This window comes from Triticum dicoccoides, chromosome 4B (genome assembly GCF_002162155.2).
Source record: "Triticum dicoccoides isolate Atlit2015 ecotype Zavitan chromosome 4B, WEW_v2.0, whole genome shotgun sequence".
Classification (NCBI taxonomy): domain Eukaryota; kingdom Viridiplantae; phylum Streptophyta; class Magnoliopsida; order Poales; family Poaceae; genus Triticum; species Triticum dicoccoides.
The window spans coordinates 650,730,951-650,745,130 of record NC_041387.1 but is presented as its reverse complement, the minus strand read 5'-3'; the positions used below and the strand labels follow the sequence as shown (position 1 = coordinate 650,745,130).

The window sequence follows — 14,180 nt, the reverse complement described above, 5'->3', positions numbered from 1 at the left end:
CCGCGCGCAACCCTCACTGTTTATCCAATCAATCGGCTTCAGTTAGCAGCAGTAACGAAGGAATCGCTCCATCGGGTTTAGTTAACAGCCATCTCGATCGCTCGGGTTCAGTAACGCGTAGCCTGCAGTGCAATCGCTCGGGTTCAGTTAGAGCCCAACACCTCGCTCGGGTTCAGTTAGAGCCAATGCCTCGCACGTGTACGAGAGAAACGCGCATCGCTCGGCCCCCGACCTCCCACCGTAATCGGTAACTCCCCGAAATTTTCCTCCCCCTCGCTTCTACCACGGTTTTTCCGTCATGGACGGTCCAAAGAATCTCATGCAGTTGCGTCTCCGGCCCGCCCAGGACGAAAAGCCCATTTTCTGTCATGATTTTTTTTCATATAAGTAGGAGCCCACCACATCTATGATGATACCGGGTTTTGTCACAATTATCGCCATAGAAGTGTCATATGTATGACAGGAAAAAAAATTGTTCGGCCCAAAATGTCACGGATGTGTCTTTTTTTTGTAGTGCCGTACTATGAACTTTGGGGCTGCTCAAACGTCATCTGTAACATGGTGATCATAACAACAACTTACAGGTTCATCGAAAATTTTGACAAGGGACTAGATAGCTCAAGAGTGGAATTTGCTCCTACGATAATGGAGAGATATTCTTAGGGCCATCTCGGTGTGACAACATCAGTCATTGTCTGGCCACACACAGGTGACTATGTCCGAGGGATGCCGGAACATGTCAATGAGAAAGAAGAACGAAACCGGTAACGTGGAGACTGGTATAGTGAGCATGTGTATAACTCAAGAGGATACTGATATATCTCACCTCGTGTTTTGTAAAGTATCATGAAGCAAAGGGAATATCACATGATAACCAAAGGTTCACTCAAATGTCATTCGTGTACTCATAGGGATCGATATGGATGTCCATGGTTCCGCTATTGGTCATTGAGCGGAAGGGGTTTTGTTCATATCTATGTTTTACCGAACCTACATCGTCACAAACTTAAGGTAATCATGATCTGCGGAGTATTAGTAGGACAGGAGTAAGGAGAAAATATTTATGAAATAGTTTCATTAATATTCAAAATAGTTTTGAGAGGAACAGAAAGCGTGTCGTGGTTTACTGAGTAATACCGATAAATTATATATATAGGTGGAAATAGTTTCCAGTGATGTTAAATTAATATTAAAAGGCTTGAAATATGATAAGGGTGCTTTTATATTTATTTCAATATCAACGGGCCTTAAAAGGCCAAGTGGTGGAGAGCTACTTGGACTACTTGGGCCCAATAGTGGTGATGCCCCCTTCCCCTTGTAGTAGGAAGGGGGAGGTCGAATTGGAGGGAAGTCCCCGCCCCCCTCCTCTTGGCTGGCCAAGGGGGGAGACTTCCCCCTTGTGTGGCGCCTCCTTCCCTTCCTCTAACCTATATATACTAGAGGTTTTGGGCACTTTTGAACACACAAGTTTTTGGAGGCTCCTCTAGTTCTCTAGTTCTAGTTCTTGTTGATCCAATTAGGGCTAGAGATCCTCTAATCCTCATAATTAAGCCAAGGATGGCTCTAATACCCTCCCTCTAATTCTCCGGCGATGATTAGCTTTGCACCGTGAAGTGTTGCCAGATCGTGGAGACCGTACGCTTGTCATCTGTGGAGAGTCCTTGCATTCAGTCTTCCCCTCGAGGGAATGTTCATGGATGGTTCGAGGGATCGTTCGTCAACAGTTTGAGGGACTTCAAGTATGATCTACACTGACTCGTCTTCTTCCGCTGCAACTCGGAGTTGGTAACGATCCGATCCAAACCGTTATTGCATCTTCATAGTGTTCCTGGTTGATTGTTTGGCGATTTTTTTTGTTTTCTACTACATTTCCCACCAATAATGCCAGGCATAGACAACTTCAACTAATAAATAAAACTTGCTTCAACGTGTGTGTATCGATTGTCTCTTCTTGTGGGTATGCAAGCAAGAAGAGAACATGGTGGGTGATGTTGGGAATCGTAGGCAGGTGATTAGGATCACTTATTGATCAACTAATTTGCGACCACGTTGTGTAGGTTGATCTCATCTTGTTCTAGTATTGGTATGACTAGTTGGTTACATTGCTTAGCTTTGTGCTGCAACCTCAACACTTAACCATATCCAACCAATAAGTATTGTTAGTCTTGGTACCCTTGGTAATGGGACTTTTGAGTCCTCAAGGCTCACAAATACGACAACATCCCCAGGTGCATGTACATGCTAAGTAAAGCTTTGCTCTGGGAGCGCAGAATGTTCTTCGTGGAGTTCTTCTTCGATGACGACTAGTAGATCCCGGTTTTGGCATCTTGAAACCCGTTGGTTATGGGACGTTTGCTTATGTTCTAGCCTCTTTAGGCAACTTCGGTTCTTGTCCGTACTCGGACCCATGTTTCTTTTGTGTTGTAATGTTCGGTCATGTGACCTATGATTGGTGTATAACTATATTATCATATTGGCATATGTTCGCCCTTTTGTTTACTCGTATTAAACTCATTTATCTTGTATAGTTGTACTTCTTGTGATGTTCCATCTTTGTTCACCAGCATATGACATTGCGTGTATGTTATGAAGTCATATTCTAGGGCAACCAATATGGGATTCTATCCTTAGCGAGGATAGCAAAGTCTTCACTGAGGCTAGGATCGCATGGTGGGTGTTACAAAGAATCACACACTATCTCACCTGACACACATCCGGTCAACGTGACTTTTCTGAATTTCTTGATGGATATGCTTGATGTGATATTGGTTTTATGTATTGAGCATGAAGAGTGGTGACATGTGAAGTGGTAGATTATGAGTGGTTTTGGAAAGAATAGCTAGAGAAGTGGACTACGCCTATTAGAGAAAACACGTTTCGAAAAGAAATACCTACTTCTAATTATTTGTAGGCCAAATTAATTGCCCGCCTAATTTATTAATTACATTAATGACTTGATTTTTATTAATTCTGCGTGAAAAAATCATGCTTAAATGGACCTAATTAATTGCATATGTAATTAACATTCTGGCTAATTAATTACATTAATGACTTGATTTCCAAATTGATTCGGCGCTCAGTTTCTAAATTGTTTTTGCATTAATGGTTGCATGCAGACGATGATGATGTATGTATTCCCATTGGTCCAAAATAGATTTTTTTTCCCGATGATATTCCGTTGTTAGATAGCAGCAATATATTATTTTTTTCCATATGATACAGTAAGGTTAGGGTTCCAATATCAAAACTAATGGAGCAAAATAGAGACGACATCCATGTGCACAAAGGAAAAAAGCAAGAGCAGTTTTACAATGGTTCTTCTTACATCTAGAGAGGTAAGAGTCATCGAATCCTAGCCATTGATTATTGGTGATTTTTATTGTGCAAAAAGATCATATTTGACCCTCCAATTAATACATCGTGGCATAAAAAGGAAATTAATAATGCACATTATTGTCTTTCCTATAAATTCCTCACGAAATCAAGGATATTACAATAATTAAATCAATGTGTTTTGAAGATGAAACATTCGAAGAGCATGGCTAATAGTACAACCAACTGTCGGCTATATGATGCTGTCATGTCATCTATATTCATCACTTATAGTCATTCATAAAACAAGGTTAGCTATAAGATTGGCTATAAGACTAGTGTTTTTTTCATCCTCTCTCTATCTCTTTCTTCACATTTAATGTATCTTCCTTTTTTAAGAATCTATTGCATCTTCCTAAGAGCACGCGTATAGCTAAAGCTCTTGCATGAGAGTCCACTCCCCTTTCTTCGTCATGTATACCCTTCTTCACGTAGGCAAAATTGTCATGTAAGCAGGCTATAAGCCTGTTAATGTACTTGCTCTAAGCAGCTTTTACTTCTCATAGTACATATATACGAAACATTTAAAAATGTTCCAGTATATTAAAAAATAAGTATGGTTGGATGGCTCAAATTGTCCGTGCCTTAAATTCTTTGAAAAATAAATAAATTTAATTTAATTTGCATGTGGAAAAGAGTGTTGTCAATGGATTCTCAAATTTTGTTTCGAAGAAATTGAAATCTGATTGAAAGCAAATGGATGATTTAAACTGTATGTAGCAATTTTGTTGGCATGTCAAGCTAGTAAATTTTTTAACCGTGCAAACATTTGATGTGTATACAAGTTACATTGCATACTCTTTTTGAAAGTATTTATTTATTTAACGTAATAGTCTATATGACAAGAGTTCTTAGCAGTATGTTTCCATAGTATTAATAGGAGCCCTTCGAAAATGAAAAATTTACTGCCTATTTAGTAATCTTACTTCTTAGATGATAAGAGATTATATGGCCCTTGGATCAAAAAACATAGATGGCTAAAATAGTTTGGGATCATGTTAAAATTTCTCAAATACAAATGGCTTCCGCACAAAACCACTAACATCAAAACAAGAGCTACTCTTAGAACGAAAGCTCTTTATCATTTGTTAGTCTGCTACACCTATGTAGTGAACGAGTGCCAATGATTGATCCAAAGTCTTCGGCTGACGTACAACCCGTATAACCATCAAGGTTTGTAGCTGGCTGATCACGCTTATCGCATGATGACATACAAAAAGAACGTATAAGAAAAGAAAAAAACAGGAAAAAAACGTATAAAGCCGGCCATTGTTCTGTGAACTCATCCGGTCTTGTGGTGGACTTGCAGATATATTTATTGTCTGACAGCAAGTGTTCAATTTTCATGTCAATAGCTACTCTAACACGCCATCTACATGGTGAAGATATGTATTGGAGCCACACTAACCTCGCATGTTCAGTTTTAAGTGCAAGTGGAACCATGCATGATGAAATACATACTTGACTAAGGGTGGAAGGCTCAGGCCTATGCCTTGGTAATTTTTTCCACTCTGGTCAACCCTAGTTTCCGTTGTTCTGGCTATATGTTCCTTGATGAGCGCATCCTACCATGTGCGGGTTATTATGGCCCCCTTGAACTCCTTTATCTAGCATTGAACTCTTCTAGAAGGCCCAATATTGATACTAAATTTTGCCAACATAAAACTTGCATAGAGAGTCATGAACCCGAGGTTTCTTAATAAACAACTTGGGCCACCACCTAAGAAAAGCGTTGGTCCACAATGAGCAGCCACCGGTGCCACCATGGGGAAACTTGGGGTTTGGCTATCAAAAGCTTTGCCCATCCATCTGGGATCGGGTCTAAAGATACATCCGGCTCTGATCCAAATGTCGATCCACCAGGAGGTCTTCTGGATTAATTTGGCATTCGCTAGAGGAACTTGTTAATCCCGAACTCCTGGAATTTATCGTGTTTACGTGTTGGTTCTCATTGGCCCTAAACTTGGAGGAATAGGGTATGCATGCAGAACTTATAATGGGAAGTTGAAAGCACCCTTGCAGGGTTAAATTTTCGGAAAGTCGTGCCTGCGATTACGGGCGATTTGGAAATTTATAATTGTTGGAAATATGCCCTAGAGGCAATAATATTTTATTATTATTATTTCATGTTTATAATTAGGAGTTTATATTCTATGCTATAACTGCTATGATCCTGGAATATGTGATTCAGTGGAAAACTTATATGCATGTGTGGAATGATAAACGGTTAAATCTGACTCCTAGTCTCACCTATAAGACTAGCCCAAGTTTTATTTGTGATCACGTTTTCTCGATCTTGAGATCGTTAAGTGTAACGATAGTCTCAAAACAAATTTGAGGATATGACGTTGGAAGAACGATCATATTAAATCGACCCAAACTTGCTTGTTATAATTGGAGGTAATATCGTTAATATCGTTAGAAGTCAATTGTTATACCACTGAGTGTTAACACGTGATTTAGTTCCTTAAACCATGAGAATATCGTAGTCATCTTACCGTACTATGAACTTTGGGGCTGCTCAAACGTCATCTGTAACACGGTGATCATAACAACAACTTACAGGTTCATCGAAAATTTTGACAAGGGACTAGATAGCTCAAGAGTGGAATTTGCTCCTACGACAATGGAGGGTTATTCTTAGGGCCATCTCGGTGGGACGACATCTGTCATTGTGTGGCCAGACACAGGTGACTATGTCAGAGGGATGCCGGAACATGTCAATGAGAAAGAAGAACGAAACCGGTAACGTGGAGACTGGTATAGTGAGCATGTGTATGACTCAAGAGGATACCGATATATCTCACCTCGTGTTTTGTAAAGTATCATGAAGCAAAGGGAATATCACATGATAACCAAAGGTTCACTCGAATGTCATTCGTGTACTCATAGGGATCGATATGGATGTCCATGGTTCCGCTATTGGTCATTGAGCGGAAGGGGTTTTGTTCATATCTATGTTTTACCGAACCTACATCGTCACAGACTTAAGGTAATCATGATCTGCTGAGTGTTAGTAGGACAGGAGTAAGGAGAAAATATTTATGAAATAGTTTCATTAATATTCAAAATAGTTTCGAGAGGAACCGAAAGCGTGTCGTGGTTTACTGGGTAATACCGATAAATTATATATATAGGTGGAAGTAGTTTCTAGTGATGTTAGATTAATATTAAAAGGCTTGAAATATGATAAGGGTGTTTTTATATTTATTTAAATATCAACGGGCCTTAAAAGGCCAAGTGGTGGAGAGCTACTTGGACCACTTAGGCCCAATAGTGGTGGTGCCCCTTCCCCTTGTAGTAGGAAGGGGGAGGTCGAATTGGAGGGCAAGTCCCCCCCCCCCTCCTCTTGGCTGGCCAAGGGGGGAGACTTCCCCCCTTGTGTGGCGCCTCCTTCCCTTCCTCTAACCTATATATACTAGAGGTTTTGGGCACTTTTGAACACACAAGTTTTTGGAGGCTCCTCTAGTTCTCTAGTTCTAGTTCTTGTTGATCCAATTAGGGCTAGACCTAGATCCTCTAATCCTCATAATTAAGCCAAGTATGGCTCTAATACCCTCCCTCTAATTCTCCGGTGACGATTAGCTCTGGACGGTGAAGTCTTGCCAGATCGTGGAGACCGTATGCTTGTCATCTATGGAGAGTCCTTGCATTCGGTCTTCCCCTCGAGGGAATGTTCATGAATGGTTCGAGGGATCGTTCATCGATGGTTTGAGGGACTTCAAGTATGATCTACACCGACTCGTCTTCTTCCGATGCAACTCGGAGTTGGTAACGATCCGATCCAAACCGTTATTGCATCTTCATAGTGTTCCTAGTTGATTGTTTGGCGATTTTTTTTGTTTTCTACTACATTTACCACCAATAATGCCAGGCATAGACAACTTCAACTAATAAATAAAACTTGCTTGAACGTGTGCGTATCGATTGTCTCTTCTTGTGGGTATGCAAGAAAGAAGAGAACATTGTAGGGTGATGTTTGGAATCGTAGGCAGCTGATTAGGATCACTTATTGATCAACTAATTTGCGACCCCATTGTGTAGGTTGATCTCATCTTGTTCTAGTATTGGTATGACTAGTTGGTTACATTGCTTAGCTTTGTGCTGCAACCTCAACACTTAACCATATCCAACCAATAAGTATTGTTAGTCTTGGTACCCTTGGTAACGGGACTTTTGAGTCCTCAAGGCTCACAAATACGACAACATCCCCAGGTGCATGTACATGCTAAGTAAAGCTTTGCTCTGAGAGCGCGGAATGTTCTTCGTGGAGTTCTTCTTCGACGACGACTAGTAGATCCCGGTTTTGGCATCTTGAAACCCGTTGGTTATGGGACGTTTGCTTATGTTCTAGCCTCTTTAGGCAACTTCGGTTCTTGTCCGTGCTCGGACCCATGTTTCTTTTGTGTTGTAATGTTCGGTCATGTGACCTCTGATTGGTGTATAACTATATTATCATATTGGCATATGTTCGCCCTTTTGTTCACTCGTATTAAACTCATTTATCTTGTATAGTTGTACTTCTTGTGATGTTCCATCTTTGTTCACCAGCATATGACATTACGTTTATGTTATGAAGTCATATTCTAGGGCAACCAATATGGGATTCTATCCTTAGCGAGGATAGCAAAGTCTTCGCTGAGGCTAGGATCGCATGGTGGGTGTTACAAAGAATCACACACTATCTCACCTGACGCACATCCGGTCAACATGACTTTTCTGAATTTCTTGATGGATATGCTTGATGTGATATTGGTTTTATGTATTGAGCATGAAGAGTTGTGACATGTGAAGTGGTAGATTATGAGTGGTTTTGGAAAGAATAGCTAGAAAAGTGGACTACGCCTATTAGAGAAAACACGTTTCGAAAAGAAATACCTACTTCTAATTATTTGTAGGCCTAATTAATTGCCCGCCTAATTTATTTATTACATTAATGACTTGATTTTTATTAATTCCGCGTGAAAAAATCATGTTTAAATGGACCTAATTAATTGCATATGTAATTAACTGTCTGGCTAATTAATTACATTAATGACTTGATTTCCAAATTGATTCGGCGCTCAGTTTCTAAATTGTTTTCGCATTAATGGTTGCATGCGGACGGTGATGATGTATGTATTCCCATTGGTCCAAAATAGATTTATTTTTTCCGATGATATTCCGTTGTTAGATAGCAGCAATATTTTTTTTCCCATATGATACAGTAAGGTTAGGGTTCCAATATCAAAACTAACAGAGCAAAACAGAGACGACATCCATGTGCACAAAGGAAAAAAGCAAGAGCAGTTTTACAATGGTTCTTCTTACATCTAGAGAGGTAAGAGTCATCGAATCCTAGCCATTGATTATTGGTGATTTTTATTGTGCAAAAAGATCATATTTGACCCTCCAATTAATACATCGTGGCATAAAAAGGAAATTAATAATGCACATTATTGTCTTTCCTATAAATTCCTCACGAAATCAAGGATATTACAATAATTAAATCAATGTGTTTTGAAGATGAAACATTCGAAGAGCATGGCTAATGGTACAACCAACTGTCGGCTATACGATGTTGTCATGTCATCTATATTCATCACTTATAGTCATTCATAAAACAAGGTTAGCTATAAGATTGGCTATAAGACTAGTGTTTTTTTCATCCTCTCTCTATCTCTTTCTTCACATTTAATGTATCTTCCTTTTTTAAGAATCTATTGCATAGCTAAGCTCTTTCATGAGAGTCCACTCCCCTTACTTTGTCATGTATACCTTCTTCACGTAGGCAAAATTGTCATGTAAGCGGGCTATAAGCCTGTTAATGTACTTGCTCTAAGCAGCTTTTACTTCTCATAGTACATATATACGAAACATTTAAAAATGTTCCAGTATATTAAAAAAATAAGTATGGTTGGATGGCTCAAATTGTCCGTGCCTTAAATTCTTTGAAAAATAAATAAATTTAATTTAATTTGCATGTGGAAAAGAGTGTTGTCAATGGATTCTCAAATTTTGTTTCGAAGAAATTGAAATCTGATTGAAAGCAAATGGATGATTTAAATTGTATGTAGCAATTTTGTTGGCATGTCAAGCTAGTAATTTTTTTAACCGTGCAAACATTTGATGTACAAGTTACATTGCATACTTTTTTTGAAAGTATTTATTTATTTAACGTAATAGTCTATATGACCAGAGTTCTTAGCATTATGTTTCCATAGTATTAATAGGAGCCCTTCGAAAAATGAAAAATTTACTGCCTATTTAGTAATCTTACTTCTTAGATGATAAGAGATTATATGGCCCTTGGATCAAAAAACATAGATGGCTAAAATAGTTTGGGATCATGTTAAAATTTCTCAAATACAAATGGCTTCCGCACAAAACCACTAACATCAAAACAAGAGCTACTCTTAGAACGAAAGCTCTTTATCATTTGTTAGTCTGCTACACCTATGTAGTGAACGAGTGCCAATGATTGATCCAAAGTCTTCGGCTGACATACAACCCGTATAATTAACCATCAAGGTTTGTAGTTGGCTGATCACGCTTACCGCATGATGACATACAAAAAGAACGTATAAGAAAAAGAAAAAAAAACAGGGAAAAAACGTATAAAGCCGGCCATTGTTCTGTGAACTCATTCGGTCTTGTGGTGGACTTGCAGATATATTTATTGTCAGACAACAAGAGTTCAATTTTCATGTCAATAGCTATTCCCTCCGTTCGGAATTACTCGTCCAAGAAAGGAATGTATCTAGATGTATTTTAGTTGTATATACTTCCATTTTTGTGACAAGTAAATCCGAACGGAGGGAGTACATGCCATCTAACATCGTAAAGATATGTATTGGAGCCACACTAGCCTCGCTTGTTGAATTTTAAGTGCAAGTGGAACCATGCATGATGAAATACATACTCGATGCACATAGTCCAAACTACTATTCCTCTGTAAACGTTTATAAGACTTTTTAGATCACTAGTGATCTAAAGAGTCTAAGTAGTGATCTATAAAAGTTTACAGAGGGAGTACGTACTCTCTAAGCAAATGAATCATGTATACTAATCATATTTATTAGTTCCCGAATCATGTATACTAATCATCTTTATTAGTTTCCTAGTTGACCCGGTGGCATGGCTAACCACTTCACAGCTGGTTTGTTCGATCTGGGTTACAAAAATGCCTCGTGGTTGTGACAAGAGTTTTAAATTGAAATGATTTTGTATTTGCGCCAACCTATGGTACTTCCGTACTATGCGGTACTTGCCGTTGTAAGACCCGTCAAACAATACGACTTCTATGCAGCAGAAGGTAGGTTTCTTATTTTTAGTGTGAAGATTCAAGGATAGTGATAGGAATCGTGCTTAGTATCACATTTACACCCAAGTATAGGTTGGTTAGTTATTCACCCAATCTTGAGTCAGCTAGCCCTGACCATGATGAGATATGGTTGTTGTAGCTTGTCATGCAGTAAGGACACTCCCAGTGCTCCATCTTGGACTCATAAGAATTTTTCTGTTGAATAGTTTGGGTTGCTTACCACGTATATTATCTGGTACCTATTGAATGATAAAAGATAGAGTTACCATATCTTAATCTAAATATAGGGCTATAAACACGAAGGGAGCAATAATATCTCAGAAATTTTCTCTCACAACAGATACTCCCTCCGTTTTTAAATATTTGTCTTTTTTAGATATTTTAAATGGACTACCACATACGGATGTATATAGACATATTTTAGAGTGTAGATTCACTCATTTTGCTCCGTATGTAGGCACTCATTGAAATTTCTAGGAAGACAAATATTTAGAAATGGAGGGAGTATTAAATAAGAATTGTTTTAAATGCAACACAAATATACTCCCTCCGTCCTTTAAAGAGTGTACTTCCAACTTTGTTGGAGGGTCAAACTATTTCAAAGTTTGATCGAGTTTGTGCAAAAATATATCAATGTTTGTGAAATCAAATAGGTATATGATAAAACTATATTTTATCACGAATCTAATGCTACTAATTTGATGGCATAAATGTTAATGTATTATTATATAAACACGGTTAAATATAAAAGAATGACTTTTCAAGAAAGTTGGAAGTACACTCTTTAAAGGACAGAGGGAGTAGTGCATTGAGATTTGAGAGTGCCATATCTAAAACATGAATGCCAACTCAAAAAACAAACAAACATGAACGCGAGATATACACTGGCCTGCCCAAAGTTGACCAATCTATAAATACACGATGATGCCGGCCCTTGAGAGCTGGGCACCCTTCCTCGGTACCGTTGCTGCCAGTCAGCTCTCCTTCTCGATACCTTGACCAGTGACCACAATACTCCACTGGTAGTAGCACGAGAAGCCTTTGCAGGGCGTCCACTCCACACACACACACAACAGGGGAGGAAACGCGATGGCCGTAGGTGCCGTTGGCGTTGAGGCTGGCCATGGCTCCCCTTTGGCTTACGGCGGCGAGCTCACGTTCACCGTAGTCATGACCTGCCTCGTGGCGGCCTCCGGCGGCCTCATCTTCGGCTACGACATCGGCATCTCAGGTCAGATTCACCCACAGCTTACCACGATCTTGCGCGGTGTGCTCGTCTCGTTTCTGATCTCTTGCTAACTATATTGTGAAAAATTCAGGCGGCGTCTCGCAGATGAAGCCCTTCTTGCAGACCTTCTTCCCCACGGTGCTGAGGAGGATGGCGGACGCGAAGCGGAGCCAGTACTGCATCTTCGACAGCCACGCGCTGACCTCCTTCACCTCGTCGCTCTACATCGCGGGGCTCGTGTCGTCCTTCGCCGCCGGCCGCGTCACTAGGTCGCTGGGCCGGCGCGGCGTGATGCTGCTGGGCGGGGCGCTCTTCTTCGCCGGCGGCGCCATGACCGGCGCGGCCATGAACCTCGCCATGCTCATCGTCGGGCGCATGCTGCTCGGCTTCGGCGTCGGGTTCACCAACCAGGCCACCCCGCTGTACCTCGCCGAGATGGCCCCCGCGCGGTGGCGCGGCTCCCTCGGCGTCGCCTTCCAGTTCTTCCTCGCCCTCGGGATCCTCATCGCCAACCTCGTCAACTACGGCACCGCGAGCCTCGAGTGGGGCTGGAGGCTCTCCCTCGGCCTCGCCGGCGCGCCGGCCATCGTCATCTTCGTCGGCGCTCTCTTCCTCACCGACACGCCCAGCAGCTTCATCATGCGCGGGAAGGCAGACCTCGCCCGGTCGGCGCTCCTCCGGGTGCGCGGCGCCAGCGCGAACGTGGACGCCGAGCTCAAGGACATCACGCGCGCCGTGGAGGCCGCGCGCAGCAGCGAGGAAGGCGCGTTCCGGAAGCTCCTCGCCGACCGGCAGTACCGCCCGCACCTGACCTTTTCCGTCGTGGTGCCGTTCTGCCACCAGCTCAGCGGCATGATGGTGCTGACCTTCTTCTCGCCGCTGGTGTTCCGCATCGCCGGCTTCGGGAGCAACGCGGCGCTGATGGGCGCGGTCATCCTCGCCGCCGTCAAGTTCGGCTCGCTCATCCTCTCCACGCTGGTGATCGACCGCTACGGCCGCAAGGTGCTCGTCGTGGTGGGCGCGGTGATCATGGTCCTCTGCCAGGTCGCGAACGCGTGGATCATGGGAGCGAAAGCCGCCGACGGCCCGATACCGCGGGCCTACGGGGTGGCGCTGCTGGCGCTCACCTGCGTGCAGGGCGCCGGGTTCGGCATGTCGTGGGCGCCGCTCATCTGGATCATCCCCGGCGAGATCTTCCCGATGGAGATACGGTCGGCGGGGCAGTCGGTGAGCGTCTCCACCACGCTCGGGCTCACCTTCCTGCAGACGCAGACCTTCCTCGCCCTGCTCTGCCGCCTCAAGTACGCCACGTTCGCATACTACGCGGCCTGGGTCGTGGCCCTCACGGCCTTCGTCTTGGTCTTCCTCCCGGAGACCAAGGGCGTCCCCCTCGAGTCCATGGGCTCCGTCTGGGACCGCCACTGGTACTGGAAGAGGTTCGTCGGCGACGGCCACGGCCACGGCCGGCGCAAACCACCTTCATCTCCGTCTGCATCAACATGAGCTACGTGTTCGTTTGTCCGTTCAACGACAACCTTAGAGGCTGAAGGTGGGACCCAGCATAGATGCAGCCCAGCCTCTATACACTGCTGATGCCCTCATAGATGCTAAATGTCTTTCCTTTTCTTTTGACAGCTTGGATAATGGGTATGTTATTAATTGTCGATGTATATATGTATACATGTTCTTGTGTAGTGAAATCTTTCTAATGAAACGTGCTGATCACCGGAATATCTTCAACATGAGTATTTGTTGGTCAACCAATCGTAATTGACTCGAACCAAAAATATGAGCTCATAATGAGCTGAAATGATTGTTTTTTATCGTCGATGACACACAGTCATATTTTACAATCGCTTCGTTGTCTTACATCATGATTGTGATGTCCCATTAGAAGGTTTTTAATGTTCCACGATAAAGGTTTATTGTGATGTTCCATTGTGTGCCATCATTATTGTGATCACATATAAGTTTTTCCATTATTGTGACTAACTTTTAGAAGGATTTTTCTTCTTCTTCCCTGATAGAATCCTGATACAACTTGGAGCAAATTCTCCGGTCTATCTCTTTTAGTAATAACAACGATGCATTTTATGGCAGTATGACTCTAGAGGGGGAGGCGGGGCATTCCCTCTGTTTGGTCTACTTTAGTTCCTCGCAGGGTCCAAGTCTTTTTGTGGCTTCTATCTCTTACCAAACCTATGACTAGACAAAAATTTGTAGAGAAGAAACTTGAATATACATTCGGATTGTGTACTTTGCAATGAGCAAGAAATC

The 14,180-nt window shown here is 42.1% G+C and overlaps 1 protein-coding gene across 1 annotated transcript; it reads left to right on the top strand.

Annotated features, from left to right (window-relative positions):
• Nucleotides 1–11,664: 11,664 nt before the first annotated feature.
• Nucleotides 11,665–13,634, top strand: LOC119294177 (sugar transport protein MST1-like). The gene is made up of 2 exons (XM_037572418.1): nt 11,665–11,906; nt 11,995–13,634. Exons 1-2 carry the CDS (start codon nt 11,765–11,767, stop codon nt 13,404–13,406), a joined length of 1,554 nt encoding a protein of 517 aa, XP_037428315.1. The 5' UTR covers nt 11,665–11,764; the 3' UTR covers nt 13,407–13,634.
• The last annotated feature ends 546 nt before the right edge of the window (nt 13,635–14,180 follow it).